This window comes from Perca fluviatilis, chromosome 3 (assembly GCF_010015445.1).
Source record: "Perca fluviatilis chromosome 3, GENO_Pfluv_1.0, whole genome shotgun sequence".
Classification (NCBI taxonomy): Eukaryota; Metazoa; Chordata; class Actinopteri; order Perciformes; family Percidae; genus Perca; species Perca fluviatilis.
This window is the reverse complement of record NC_053114.1, coordinates 29,788,585-29,803,332: the sequence shown is the minus strand read 5'-3', so window position 1 is coordinate 29,803,332 and position 14,748 is coordinate 29,788,585. Positions and strand designations below refer to the sequence as shown.

General features: G+C 37.6%; 1 protein-coding gene across 1 annotated transcript in view; it reads left to right on the top strand.

Annotated features, from left to right (window-relative positions):
* LOC120556497 (CUB and sushi domain-containing protein 1-like) overlaps positions 1–14,748 on the top strand; it is a 348,428-nt gene that overhangs the window by 162,415 nt on the left and 171,265 nt on the right. The window contains exons 9-10 of the mRNA XM_039796142.1: positions 1,458–1,582; positions 8,228–8,349. Coding sequence (XP_039652076.1) covers positions 1,458–1,582; positions 8,228–8,349 — 247 coding nt within the window. The remainder of the gene's footprint in view (positions 1–1,457; positions 1,583–8,227; positions 8,350–14,748) is intronic.

The following is a 14,748-nucleotide window of genomic DNA, read 5'->3' as shown; positions in this document are numbered from 1 at the left end:
TGATTCACTCCATGGTGGCTGCCATCTTATCAGTAGAAGGGAAGACATTTCATTTCATCAGGAGTGAGCAATTATAAAATTATCATATCTCCCTACGACTCATCCATTTAGCATCAGTAGCAGCTAAATTGCTCTTATGTTTCTCTTGTGATTATGAGAGAATCAATATGGCCATTACATTTTTAACTTTTTTCTGAGACTATTTTTAGGCCAAAATAATTTTAAACGATAATCATCTTTTAATCTCCAGCTTCTGGTGTGCTTTTTTACCATTAGCAAATTTGACTGCACAAACTCTGTAGGACTATTAGTGGAATTTGACTTAGTGAAAGGTCATTACCTCTGTGTGTATATGTGTTTGTGTGTTTATCTGTGAGTGTTTATGTGTAAGTGTGCATGCATGTTGACATGGATGTGTTTGGTGCGTGTGTTACAGGTTTGTATCTAATCATCATTAAGCTCCGAGATGCAGGCGCTGGAACAGAATTGTGTAGTGATTAAATAAAACAGGATAAATGGAAAGAGAACATAGCTGCAGAGAAAACAAAAGAGTTTTCACTGTTGGGCAGTGAAGATGTGCGAGATGGCTGAAACTTACTGTGTCACAGCAGTTTTGATTCACAGACAACTACATACACAACTGCGAGGGAAAGGTTTTCGTTCTTTTCAAGGAAATAGCAATAACAACAAAGTTTTCTTTCCTGTAACTGTACATTTCACAGTGAGCGGCTGGATGGGAGGTATTTTCAGTGTCATCAGTATCGCCGAAGTAGTAGAAGCTGTAAAGTGAATGACCCAACTCTCCGTGACAAAGGCACTAACAGAGAGATTTAGCCAGGCAATACAACTCTACAGTGTTTAACAACAGGGTGGAGCCACTCAACAACCAGAACCCTATGTGGTGAATGTTTGGCCAGGTGGTAGACTGTGGTGTGTATCAGCAGGGAGGAGACATTAAGCTTTACAGACAAGACACCATACAGACTTCCACTCAGATGGCTGAATGTCCCTCTCACATGTTAGACAGCGGGGTGTTGGAGGGAATGACAAAACAAGAATGTTAAGAAAAAATGATGAGAGAGAAGGCGAGACGAGTGGAGAACAGAAAGGAGAAGAGAGCAAAGGAATGCAGACAAAAAGAAAAAAATGTGTGGAGAAAAATTAAGGGTCTTACAGAGAGAGAGGAATTATAGATCTTAATTAGATAATCTGTGGGGACGGTTGTCTTCCACAGGGATCTAAAAGCCACTGCATCATTTAGATCATGGCCATCATTCATACATTATTTCTACAATTATCTTCCTTCCCTTAAGATATAACCAGTAATGTCAGAGGTCCCTGCAAGTATCACCATATCACCTTTATAAAGTGGTGAGCACTTGAATCAATGTAACTGTTAATACAATTTCTTTAATTTTAAAAACAAGTGTTGTTACTGTTGTGTCCCCTTAAATTAGAATTGGATCCAGCGTCCAGTTCAGTTGTGATGACAGCTATGTACTACAAGGATCTAAAAGTATCACCTGCCAACGAGTCACTGACACACTGGCTGCCTGGAGTGACCACAGACCCATCTGCAGAAGTAAGTTTCACCTGTCATTCCCTCTGAAACCTGTTAGGACTTTTTAGCTGTGCATGCGTTAGCTGCTGAGCTTTTTATACAATGGGTTCACGTCTACCGCCAGGATAAGGACACGTCTGCTGCTTGGAATCAATGTGCACCAAGTCTATTTTGTTTGAAATTCATTGTACTGATTTTGCTGCATTCATTTTTAAATTAAATTCTTGTTATATAGCATCATTGATAACAACTGCATCGCACATCAATAACATGAGACAAATTACAGATGCATATATGACAAATTAAATGCGTTAATATGAAGGAGAACTATGGACATATTCATATTGCATTGCAACTATAGCAACATTCCTTCAATATCAGTATGTCATGATATTTACTTAAGCATGCAAAATCCTAGTAAAAAGTGAACTGTATTTTAGTTTTCCATGGACATCCATAGACTGCATTTATATTGTACCATATATTTACACACACTATCATACATAGTTATACACTGATGCTAGCGGACATGTCAGGCAAGGTGCTGACCTGCTCATCTGGGATTCAGTGTTATGTTTAAGGACACTTCAGCATGCTGTTAGAGGGAACCAGGAGTTAAACCATCGACCCTCATGAGCAGCTATTATCGGTCCAAGGTTAAAGAAAATGATACCCTAACTGTCATCAGAGATCCCACTGCTGTAGGCGATGTCTCACTGAAACTAGACTTGCATGTTCACCATAAAGCAGGAGTATGTCACCCAAATACAATATTATGACTCTTACTGTAAGTGTGCTTTTAATAGTTCTTGGATAACAGTGGACTTCCATCGCAGACAGCATGTGTTAGTACAATTAATTCATTGTTAGTTTTTGTTCCTTCGGGGGTTTTGTGAATGATAAAAGGATAAAATAAGGCCATCCTATGATATGGTACTTACTGTTTACTGAGGACACCAGCCTGTTGTTCCAAAGCCACAAAGCCCTGATGGCAAAAGCCTGTTCACCTTCAGTCATTATCCTGGACACTGAAGCAGTCACAAGGTTCCTGTTGGAGCTCTTCTATACATAACATAATACAGTACATACGTTTGCCCTGATTCATGCTAAATGTCTCTGATTCACTGTATAACTGCTGAGATTTTGCATACCCATTTTAATGCTGCAATACTTTAGTCTGGTTCCAAACTTCTAAATCTCTGCCCAAACGCAGAATGTGGCTCTCTTATACTTTGTCACTTTACTTCCTTATTTGCTCTCAGTATAATTACAACAGCCACGAGAGGTCGCCGCCTAACAAGAAATGTAATTTATGGGTCATAAGCTGCTTTCATAATAGACCCATACGGTCGTTTTCTTGGTGAGGACAGGCTGGGACAATCTAATGCAATTCCGATACCCATTTGTAAAGCGTTTAATGTGAATTTTCTATCAGACAAAAACTATATTTCAAGGTTCAAGGTTATTGTCATTGTACAACACAGGGTTGAACGACGGAATGCAGTTGTAGTCCCTTTATGCTACACAAGAAAAACAAAAAAACAAAAATTCATGGTGGAGTACAGAGGATGAGGTTTTGTTGGGGAGTCTCACAGCCTGAGGAAAGAAGCTGCTCTGTAGTCTGGTGGTACAGCAGCGGATACTTCTGTATCGCTTGCCAGACGCAGCAAGGTGAACAGGCTGTTGCTGGGATGTTGCTGGGTATTGTCTTTAATATCCTTTGGGCTCTGTGCAGGCACCTTGTCTCACCAATGTCACTAATGCTTGGTAGATTAGAACCAATGATGTTCTAGGCAGTTTTAATCACCCGCTGCATAGCCCTCCTGTGCTGTCCTGGGCTATACACATCCCATGCCAGTTTGTAATGTTTCCAGTCAGGATGCTTTCTATTGCTCCTCTGTAAAAAGTTAAAGGAACACGCCGACTTATTGGGACTTTAGCTTATTCACCGTATCCCCAGAGTTAGATAAGTCCATACATACCCTTCTCATCTCTGTGCTTGTTGTAACTCTGTCTGAGAAGCCCCTTGGTGAGGAGCAGAGAGTTTGCCTGGAGTTCGCTCAGTTGCTGCGAGCAAATCACTCCACCCAAGTAGAAGAAGTAGCAGTGCTTCACCTTCTGAGAATAGTTCCCAGTATGTATACGGTTAGAAGATGGCTGTGTCTCATGTGACCTTGTTATTTTTACACGCTGTGACTATACAAATCACAACAAAATGTTGGCGTTATTTTGTCACTTATTGGGAGCAGTAGGCTAGATGGAGCCGGTTACCTCCTGGCTCTGTGCTAAGCGAGGCTAGCGGTAGGTGCATCAGATAGAGTTACGACACGCACGGAGATGAGAAGGGTATGGACTTATCTAACTCTGGGGGATATGGCGAATAAACTAAAGTCCCAATAAGTCATCATGTTCCTTTAACAAGAGTCTGGGTATGTTATTTTGCTGGTATTTGCTAATGCAGAGGCTATACTATCACAGAACCATAATAAATAATATCAATGCGATTTACATTTTGTTTTTTGTTGATGTGTTAAAATTATGATTCACTTTCTGACTGAATGGCTGAGTGACTAAATAAATAACTGTGTGAGTGGCAGAGCAATGATGCAGGGCCTCTCACTGCCCACATGTTTACTGACAATACCCTGTTGGGTTTATTGCTCCACAATAAAAAGACAGACAGACAGCATACACCCCCAACTGCGCGTGCACACAACACACACTTACATTGACAGCAAGTGTCCAAAGGACAATGTCACACACACATCATAGCTGCAGCAGTATTTGCCTTGAGCTGTGTGTGTGTTTGACGGACAGACAGTCCCTGTGCTCAGACACACACTATAGGGTCCCTGTCACATCGTATTATAGTGTAAGTGTGTGCCTGTTTTGTGTCTACATGTCTGTCTGTGACTGCAGGAACCATCCTGACTTCATGATACTCTCTACTCTTGTCAAGAGACAGATGAAGGCTTAGTGAGACAATGAGAGAAATGGAAGGACGTGGATATTATTTCCACAAAACTCGCAAAGCTTATGTTGATGTTTTCTTTTAGTCAGATCACCTTGAACAATGATTGTTAGATAGATTATTGTTGCAGTAAATCGGAAATTAAAGGATTTCTTTTCGGTTTGTAATCAAAACGAAAACAGATCCATTAACATGTATTAACTAATATTTCTGATTTAATCAGTGATGCTCATGAGTATAGGAACCCCTGCTAAAGTTGACTAAAAAGAGGAATATTATTTCTTTAATTGACAACATTTTGAAAAATCCAACCTTTAAGAACACCAATTTTCTTTGTGAATGAATAATGTATTGTAAATAAATAAATGTTCTTCCTTAAAATACAGGGGGCATAAGTATACCCCTATGTTAAATTCCCATTGAGGCAGGCAGATTTTTATTTTTAAAGGCCAGTGATTTCATGGATCCCAAAAAAAATTAAAATAAAAAAATCTCTAGGTATGGTGAAGGGTATGTGATGATGTGGGGCTATTTTAATTCCAAAGTCCAAGAGAACTTTATCAGGATGCATAGTATTCTGGATCCATGAAATAACTGGCCTTTAAAAATGAAAATCTGCCTGCTTCTATGGGAATTTAACATAGGGGTGTGTATACTTATGTCCCCTGTATTTTAAGGAAGAACATTTATTTATTTACGATACATTATTCATTCAGAAAGAAAATTGGTGTCCTTAAAGGTTGGATTTTTTTAATTAAGCCATTAAGATTAATTTCCAAAAGATGATTTTTTTTATTCCTCTTTTTAGTCAACTTTAGCATGGGTTCCTATACTCACAAGCAGCACTGTAAAATACAATAGAATAGAAGGGACTGTCCACATTAGTGAAAAATGTGCCCATATGGCAGTTCATTAAAATATTACTGACAACACTGTCTCAGAGTAATAAAATAAAATGTAAGAAAAACAATATGACATGAATTGAGCAAGCCAATTGCCTGTGGGATAAGTGGCTTCTAATATAGCCCTTTTGTAGCCACAGAATCAAATGCATCTATAGTATCTCATTTAGAAGAATTATATTTGTGCCTATGTCACAGAATATTATTATCCAGCTTTTAGTTCTGTGGACTGGAGCCTCCTAGCCTTTTTTTGAATTTCTGACACAACTACATATTGTGGTTGTGTTGAGTCTAATCGTAGCTATCGGCACCTTGCCCTCGGTAGCTGTTTTCAGCAAAAACTATACACTAATACTAAAGACAAAGTTAACGAGTGAATAGAGTGTGAGTGTTTAGTAAAAGACAGTAATCTCTGAACTAAACTAGAAAAACGTGTTTAAAATGATGCATCTACAGTTGAATGTTTTCATTTAAATTGTGCAGCAACACATATACAGTGGGTGTTGGATTTCACTCAGTATGCATTACATTTCATATTCCTTCAATGAAGTGATACAGAAAATATGTATGATATTTTCAAACTGTGCAACAACTTGTTTTTCTTACTTTGAAACTACGGAAGATTACATTTTAGGGGAAAATCTAAATTCAAAAGGTGAATTTTAAGTACTACAAAATGGCAAAACTAAGTGTCAGCTGGAAACTGGTTGACAGTGTCCTGGTATTTTTCATATTTACATATGTAATTATGGAGAGGAATAAATACAACGAGCGAAAGAGATAGAGCAACCAAAAGAAAGAGAGAGAGAGCTGCACATGATGTTTGTTACGCACAAACAGCCAGGCAAAGGTTAAAAAATCCTATACTGTAGCTCTGGTGTATTGTGTTATCTGGTGTGATCACTCTCCTGGGATTTAAACACATGAGCCTCTCTCATTCTCTACTGAGACTTTAATGTTAATTAGAAGCTGGTCTCTGGGATGAATCGCCATGAATGTGTTTCTGTGTATCCGTGTGTGTGTGTGTGTGTGTGTGTGTGCCTGGGTGTAACACTGTGTTTCAGCTCTCTTTTCTAATTAACAGGCAGATCAGTCATCTGAGGTCCTCCTTCTCTCCCTCTCTCTCTCTCTTGTGGTATTTTCTGTGCCTCTGTCTCTTCTCCTGCCTCTTGCCCTTCCTCCTTCAATTTCTTTTTTCTTCACATTATTATCTTTCACCCTATATACTCTCTTTGTGTCTTTCTAACCTCTCTCCCTCACATCTATCCACTTTGTCTCTCAACCTGTCTGTATTTGCAAACTTTTTTACTTGATTATTTCCACCCATTTTTCTTGTCACCCCCCACTATTGATCTGTTTAATTCTTATGTCCTTTTTTGTCTCGATTGTTTTTGCCTCTATGCCATTGGTCTTCCCTTCCTCTAATGGCAATGATGGCCTCCAGCAAAGGCTTTATGAAAGATAAAGGGCAAATATATGATCAGATAAAACTTCCTCTGCAATAGTGACAGTGCTTGTTAACTGTAAACTGACTGAAAATGTCAAGTAAGCCATTTAATCTATCTATTTCGAGAGAGAGGGTTTTTTAAGGATACTTTTGACACAATACACTTTTTTGCCAAATATCTCCTAAAGGCAATAACACATTGGTGACTTTATGAGGTACTGAAGCAAGAAATATTACCTTGAGTATCACACAGGACAAAATCAATATGGATAAAATAGAGCACTCGGAAGGTTATTAATGAAAAATGCTGTTCATAATGGGGATCTGCAGGCTCTTCATGAGCCAAGGTACTAAAGGTTTTAGCAGCAGAGTTTGGGGTCAAATGTTTTGAAATAAATACCTATCTTTACCTGATACATATCTATTTCTAAAAAGTAGGTAAGTTATATTGTTAGACAGTATGTTATTACATAGTAAAATATCCTAACAGCAATTGGATGATTTGCTCTAAAAATGACAAATGACATGCTGTACATGTTGACACCACGTTGTGCTATTTAATTTTGAGATTATTTTTATATTGACTATTGAAGTTCATAAATAAGTGTTTTGGCATGTTTTGTTTTGTTGTGCATGATCAAAATATATAAATATAGAGTAATGTGATGTGTATTATTGGAACATTCTTCTGAGAAGCCTACAGATTTTAGAGGCAACTGTGATATTCAACTTCATTCTGGTTTGTAGTTTTTGAATTCGCTGTTCTTTATTTTTCTTAGTTTTTTTATTTCTAGGCTAATGATGAACACAATTATGGAAAAACCACAATTAATAATGCAGACACACTTTGTGATAGGCTACTCGTAGAGAGAAGTGTTTCATCTTTGACTGATGAATGACCAGTTAAAGGTTTCATATCAGCGTTTACTGATGATCTGTAAAAATATTAGTAAAGTTGAAGAATAACTTGCAAGTTTATCAAAACTGTTGATCGATTAGACCGTATCAAAGTGGCTAAGTAGAAGTAAAATGAGTAATCAGTTTAATCTCTCATGCAGTGAAATACTGTGCAAGGAAGACATGGAAAAGGGATGCAGGACATTTTAAAAGTGTTGCATTGATCATTTAACATATGTTCAACCACAAATATGACAATGAGATAACTTTATGTGTGTGTGTGTGTGTGTGTGTGTGTGTGTGTGTGTGTGTCACTGCCACACCCTCTCTCTGTTATTTCTCTTTGTAAGGGTAAGAGGCCATTTGCAATCTGAGAGCGTCATTTTAACTACCTCATTCATCTTTTTTAAAACCTCTGTCGCTCTCTCTTTTGCTTTCTTCCTCTGTAGCTCGTACCTGTGGCAGCAATCTAAGGGGGCCCAAAGGGGTCATAACTTCTCCTAACTACCCTGTTCAATATGAGAACAACGCACACTGTGTGTGGGTCATCACTGCAATGGACTCTGAGAAGGTGAGCTCATTTTCATTATTGTTTTCCCCCTTTATTTCACCAGGCATTTTGATCAAATAAGTCATTATAATCTGACGAGGAAAAAAACAAACTTTTACACCTTGAATGTATTCTCTTATATATTATCCAGTCTGTGTTCTCCACTTTTTTTATTTAATTGGTCAATAATGTTCAATATTGGCAATTTATAATATCTATCTATATATATATATATAATCGACTGCAAGAGAGTGGACACCTGTCAACCATGTATCTTCTCTCTCTTTTGAAGATTAATATTACGAATATGTTATTGTTTTTGAAGATTTTCGGAAGGTGTGGGTGTGTGCAACTGCATGACTGTTGTCTGAAACATTACATTAATGCATACAGAGCCTTCCTGTGGCAAATAGAGATTCAAAAATGAATGTGTCAGGAGAGGCAAAAAACAGACCATGACTTTCCGTAAAAAAAGCTGTAAGCCAGACTAGAAACTATGACACAATATACACAAATATTGTCTTATGTGGTCCAGTGTTGAGGAAGTCAAAGGGCTGTTGTATTAGGCTTCTTTTGTTTTCCTGCTTTTGGACTGAATTCTGTTTCCATTACTAAGCTCATGGTCACCACACCTTCCCAATTTTGTGAAGGCAACTTTGTTGTTGAGTCATTGTTGTATAGACATGAATAATTCATATACCTGCAGTACAACATCTCAAGTCTCTCTATCTGCAGTTTCTTTTGTGGTATTATCTTCTGTCATCGCAGTCTTCACTTCTTCTCCCCTTTCCCAGCTCTTGTACTCTCTGCTCTCCACTATTTTCCTCTGCTTACCTTTCATTTCTTCGTAACATCTCTGGCCCTTACTCTTTATTTCTCTCTTCTCACATATCTTCCTCATCTACTCTGCTTTCTTCTTGGCTACTTTATCCTTCTCTCATCTTCTTTCCTTCTTTCACTTAGATTTGTCTAAAATGTGAACTTTTGAAGGCGGTGAGAGTAGAGAGATGGAAATGCAAAAAAAGCAAGATGGCACTGAGCTCATTGAAAAATACAGAGAAAAAGAGAGAGGGAAAATATAGAGGAGAAATGTTGGGCTGATTGTTCAGCTAGCTACTTCACTATTAAAATGCAAGCGCCAAGAAGAGGAAAAAGGAAAAAAGACTGAATGTCCAAGCAGGTATTTGACATGTGGCATAGTTTTCTCTAAAGATGGATAGAAATGGAGTCTATTCACCTCTGAGCCTCTGAGGGGGTAGGATGGAGAAATGGTGAGATAAAATTGAGTAGAGAGAGAGTGAGAAAAGGGGGAGAGATAAATGGGCGTTTTGTTCTCACCTCTGTGTCTCTCTGACCTTAAAAGAGAGAAATGGCAACATAAAGCTATGACAAAGTTTCACCCAAGTGTTAAGGTATGTCTGTGTAGATTAAGCTCATTCACATATCCATGAGACTCTAATGTCTTTATCTCTGTATTTTGAGAAAGCATTTTTCACTTTGAGATTTTTTTTTCAAACAAACATCTGGCAGACTTGACTGTGTGTGTGTGTGTGTGTGTGTGTGTGTGTGTGTGTGTGTGTGTGTGTGTGTGTGTGTGTGTGTGTGTGTGTGTGTGTGTGTGTGTGTGTGTGTGTGTGTGTGTGTGTTTAAAGCGCTTGAGGTTTGAGAGCACTTTAAGAATTTGCTATAATGACAGATTATCAGCTACTACAGCTGCTGGCATTTGCAGAATGTCACTATCTACATACACAGAGGGAGAGACAAAGACAGAGGCAAACAAGAGCATAAAGACAGTTATAGACCAGACTAGACTGGAATAGAATAGAATAGAATCTAAACTAATGATGCATTGAATAAAATGAAGTCCAATCCATCTACTAAGGCATCAGTGCACTGTATACAATATATTGAACAATATGTTGAACAATTGTTTTGCTTTCATAGTTTCCCCTTTTTAAAAACATATTGCATAATGTGCAATCCTCCTTTTTCCTCCACTTACAGTAGTAGGTACAGTAATCCAGCGTGGCATGATGCTACACATTCGCATGGTCATTCACTGTTCACAGAGAGGTTTTCCAATGTAAGAAAAATGGCTACAAAAATCTATACAAATATACATTGATGATGTTTTTGAGGGAAATGCTAAAGGTTATTTTCAGATCAATGTGTTCATATTGGCGTTCCTTTTTGCCAGTAATAGTGTGCTTTGAACCAGGTGGCAATTTATAGGATAACAATAAGTTGTGTGAAGGTGCGCTTCAAGTAACAATTCTTGCACATGGCAGTAGTACGTTTAACGGAGACTAACGAAACTTGGTACACGTATGTAGCATGTCAAGACGTACAAAAAACGTCTTTGGAGCCATACCCTAAACCCAACAGGAAGTCCGCCATTTTGAATTGAAAGTCCGATCAACTTCAAATTTGGTCTGTGCCATCTTAAGACGTTAAAGATGAAAAGTTATTAAAAGAAAAACTTTTCATCATAGGGCATGGCCATGGCGGGGCGGCCATTTTGTGCCTTTCGCCATCGAAACAGGAAGTGGGTGTAACTTGAGTGTACATTGTCCAATTGGCTCGAAACTTTTTCATAAGTGTCCAACCCTGAGGCCGATATTTACTCAAAGTCATAGCGCCCCCTAGTGGCAACAGGAAGTAGTAGTCAAGGTGCTATACTTTAACAAACTCCTCCTAGAGATTTCATCAGATCAACTTCAAATTCGGTCTGTGTCATCTAAAGACCTTAATGATGAAAAGTTATTAAAAGAAAAACTTTTCGGCCAACGATGTGGGCGTGGCGTGGTGGCCATTTTGAGCATTTATCGATGAATGAAGACGTTGTTGTAACTTTAGTGTACATTGTCCAATTTGGCCAAAATTTCTCACGATTGACAAGGGTCCAGGGCTGAGAACATTGATAGGCCAAAATTGACTTTTGGTTATAGCGCCCCCCACTGGCAACAGGAAATCAGTCTTACATGACAAACATCATTCAATTTACATGAAACTTATAATGTGTGGTCTACATACTGAGCTGCCCCCTATACGTTAACCACGCCCACTTACTCAGGCCACGCCCCCTTTCATAACATTTGAACCGTTTAAGGTAGAGTCTTGTGTGAGGTGTCATTGGTCCGCCAGTAACCCCGACACGCGCAGAGGCACGAGGGCCCGTCCAACGCTGCTTGCAGTTTTAATTTGTATTATTATTATTATTATATTATTATTTATTAGCATTTCTATCTCAATGACCTCAACTGAGCCTCAATTGTTGAAGTCTTTTTAGTATGATCGGCTAGTTCTTTGTTTTCTCTCGGCAATCATCTCCTTGTGCGGACACCTTGCTTAAAGGCCCTTTACTTGTTTTTTGTTAACCTTGTTTACAAGCAGCACATCGTCCTTAAGTAAAAAACAAGATTGAATTTGTATAAACAGGCAATGAGACAGATGATTATACACACCACTTAGAATCATATGTGTAAGTTCCCCAGAAATAAAAAGATGTTTATATGTGCTTTTTGTGGTTGGTTAGAAAGAAAGTGCAGAGAGATTCAGGGAGTGAACATGATATTTAGACAGAGTAAATAAGCATAAAATTAAGATGAATAACAGTCATCTTTCTGTAGACCTTTCTTTTTTTTAGATTCCATTTCAGACTCTTTGTCTCCTCTCCTCTTCTTCTCCTTCATTCCCTCTCTCCCTCGCTCAGCCTCTGACTAACTATTATTCCAGATGACTTCTTTCATCAATAACATGTTAGACAAAATTGAGACAAAGATGAGTGTTTTTATCGAAATATGTGTCTTTTTGTCCTTTCTTTGTGTAGGTTTACCTGCACAAGTTCCAGTAGCCAATAAGTAATGCTGGCTGTTTGTGTGTCTGTTGTCATTCTGTTACTTTCTGAATAAAAGCAGCACAATCAATATAGTTTGTAATGGTCTGACAGTCTGTCGGCAAAATGCCGTGAGTGCGCTTTTATTTGTGGATGCCTGTTATTATTTGTGTTAGTTTGTGAATAGGCACCTGGTTGTGTTTGATTTTATGAATATTGACTGTGTGTTTTCTGTCTGTCAACTTAATTGCTAACTGCCAGAGGTTGTAAAAAATATGTTGTAGGGTAAACTGTCAACTTTCAGGTAGTAGTGAAGAAAAAAGAAGAAGCACTTAGCTGTGTGTGTGTGTGTGTGTGTGTGTGTGTGTGTGTGTGTGTGTGTGTGTGTGTGTGTATTGTGAGTCTGTCAGTCATGTGATTCATCAGTATGAAACAGATAATTATTTCGTTCAAGTCTGAACCATGCCTGACTGCTCACACACATACACCCTTAACCGCATCGTCACACACGCCCATTAGGCCTCTAATCATTGCTGTCTTTTTCCTAATGAATACATATTAGTGTGTGTGTGTGTGGGAGTGTGTTATTATGGTATTGAATGTTGGATCATTTTCATGCATGGATCATCATCATCACTTTAATGTTGGCAGGACACATTCTGTGAGATTCTATCAGATTCTGTTAAATTGTACTTGATACAAAAATTGAGTGGATGATAAAATTTAATACAGTCTCATTTTACAACAGTGCATTGTTTTGCAACATGTCTGCACAATTGCTTAAGCTGGATGGATTAAATCATAATAGCCAATATTCAGTGCATTATCATAATGGTATGAGTGTAAAAACAAGGTTAAGTTTTAAGTTTAGCTTAAGTTTGGTATTCATAAACTGAAGTTAAAGGAAAACAATGGCTTATTAGTAGGGTTGAGTATCATTTGTTTTTTTTCTGATACCAGTGGACAGATACCAGTGGACAGGACAACTGTGCACATTCAACCTAGGTTTAGGTGAACTCGGAGGTCAGTCTGAAAACTGTGGGTCATCATTTTAACTTAATTTTGTCTTGCAAATAAGTTGACTTACCTGTTGGGCCTATGTTGCCACCTTTGGAGATTTCAGGAATTTCTTTAAAGAGCACAGCACAACAGAATCGATGGTCCAAACTACAAAAATTTAAAGTTTCAATGTTATAGGAACTTGTCAACTGAATGTGTCCTTTGAACTTTTGAAGTGTTACTATAAGCTTAAGATAGGCTCCTGCCTTCTGTATATTTGCTCTTACACTGTATATTGTTGTTATGGTAGGACTTTATTGCTGCCACAGTGAGATACAATGTAATTTCTGAATCACTACAAATTATACAACATACAGGCCATAGCTCAGTGTGGACGTTGATCACATGGCGTGAAACAAGGAAAAAGAAAAAAAAAAAAAAAAAAAAAAGGGGAAAGAAGAAAAAGAAAAAAAAAAAAAAAAACATAAAAAAAAAAAATTTTTTTTAAATTCAGGATTTTTGTGGCTTTTGACTGTAATTTGGTAGTCTGACTGACCATAATTCACTGTATTAGCTCTGTCTTTGGCTTTCTGCACTGAACCTACACCTCTCTACCAAAGGAGGCTCTCCACGGTAATGCATGAATGCTCCATGGTCACACTGTTTTGTCCACTGGCCTCTTGTAATGGTGGTAATACATAAATTAAAGTTATAATAACCATCATTAATGAATAGTAAATTGATAGCTTATTGAACTTCACTTAATTGTTATTTTACTGTCAACAAACAATGGCATGATGATTTATAATGTTTACCAATGCTATAATTTATGTTATTCTATCATTAGTTTGGTGGAATATAAAATAAATAGTTTATAAATGTAAATAGATAATACTTTGTCAATTGTTAATAATTGTTTTGTAAACCATTTATAAACCTTATTTTGGATGGCTACTATAAAGTTGCAACTAATGCTTATAATAATTAGTTATTGATTAATAAGCATCAAGGAACATTAATTTGACACTGTTATCTATCTATCTGTTCACTGATAATAGCTATTTAAATAATGTTTTTAGATGCTTAAAGTGCCCATATTATGCTAATTTTCAGGTTCATAATTGTATTTTGAGGTTGTACCAGAATAAGTTGAGAAACAGCTAGCTGATGTGATATTAGCTAAAGTGGTTAGCACACACCAAATGTTTCGGCCGATAACGTAGACGGCCCTGCCGATTTTGACCAACCCTTCCCCCCCCGAGACTGAAGGCAACATACATTCAGAAACCCATATCTCACTCAAAACTGCATGGATGTTTTTTTTCCAAGTTTGTATGCGTGTGGAAGCACCAGAGACACAAAATAACACCCCAAATCTCAGAAATGATTTTTTTCATAATATGGGCACTTTAACAAAGTATTTATTAACCATTAACAAGGTTTCATAATTATCAGTTGTTGCAGCTTTATAATAGCCAACCAAATAATCTTTACTGACAGTTTACAAATGATTTCTTCAAAGTTTACAAATCATTTTCATTATCATTAACACATACTAGTATAATATATAAAATGTTATGCGTGCA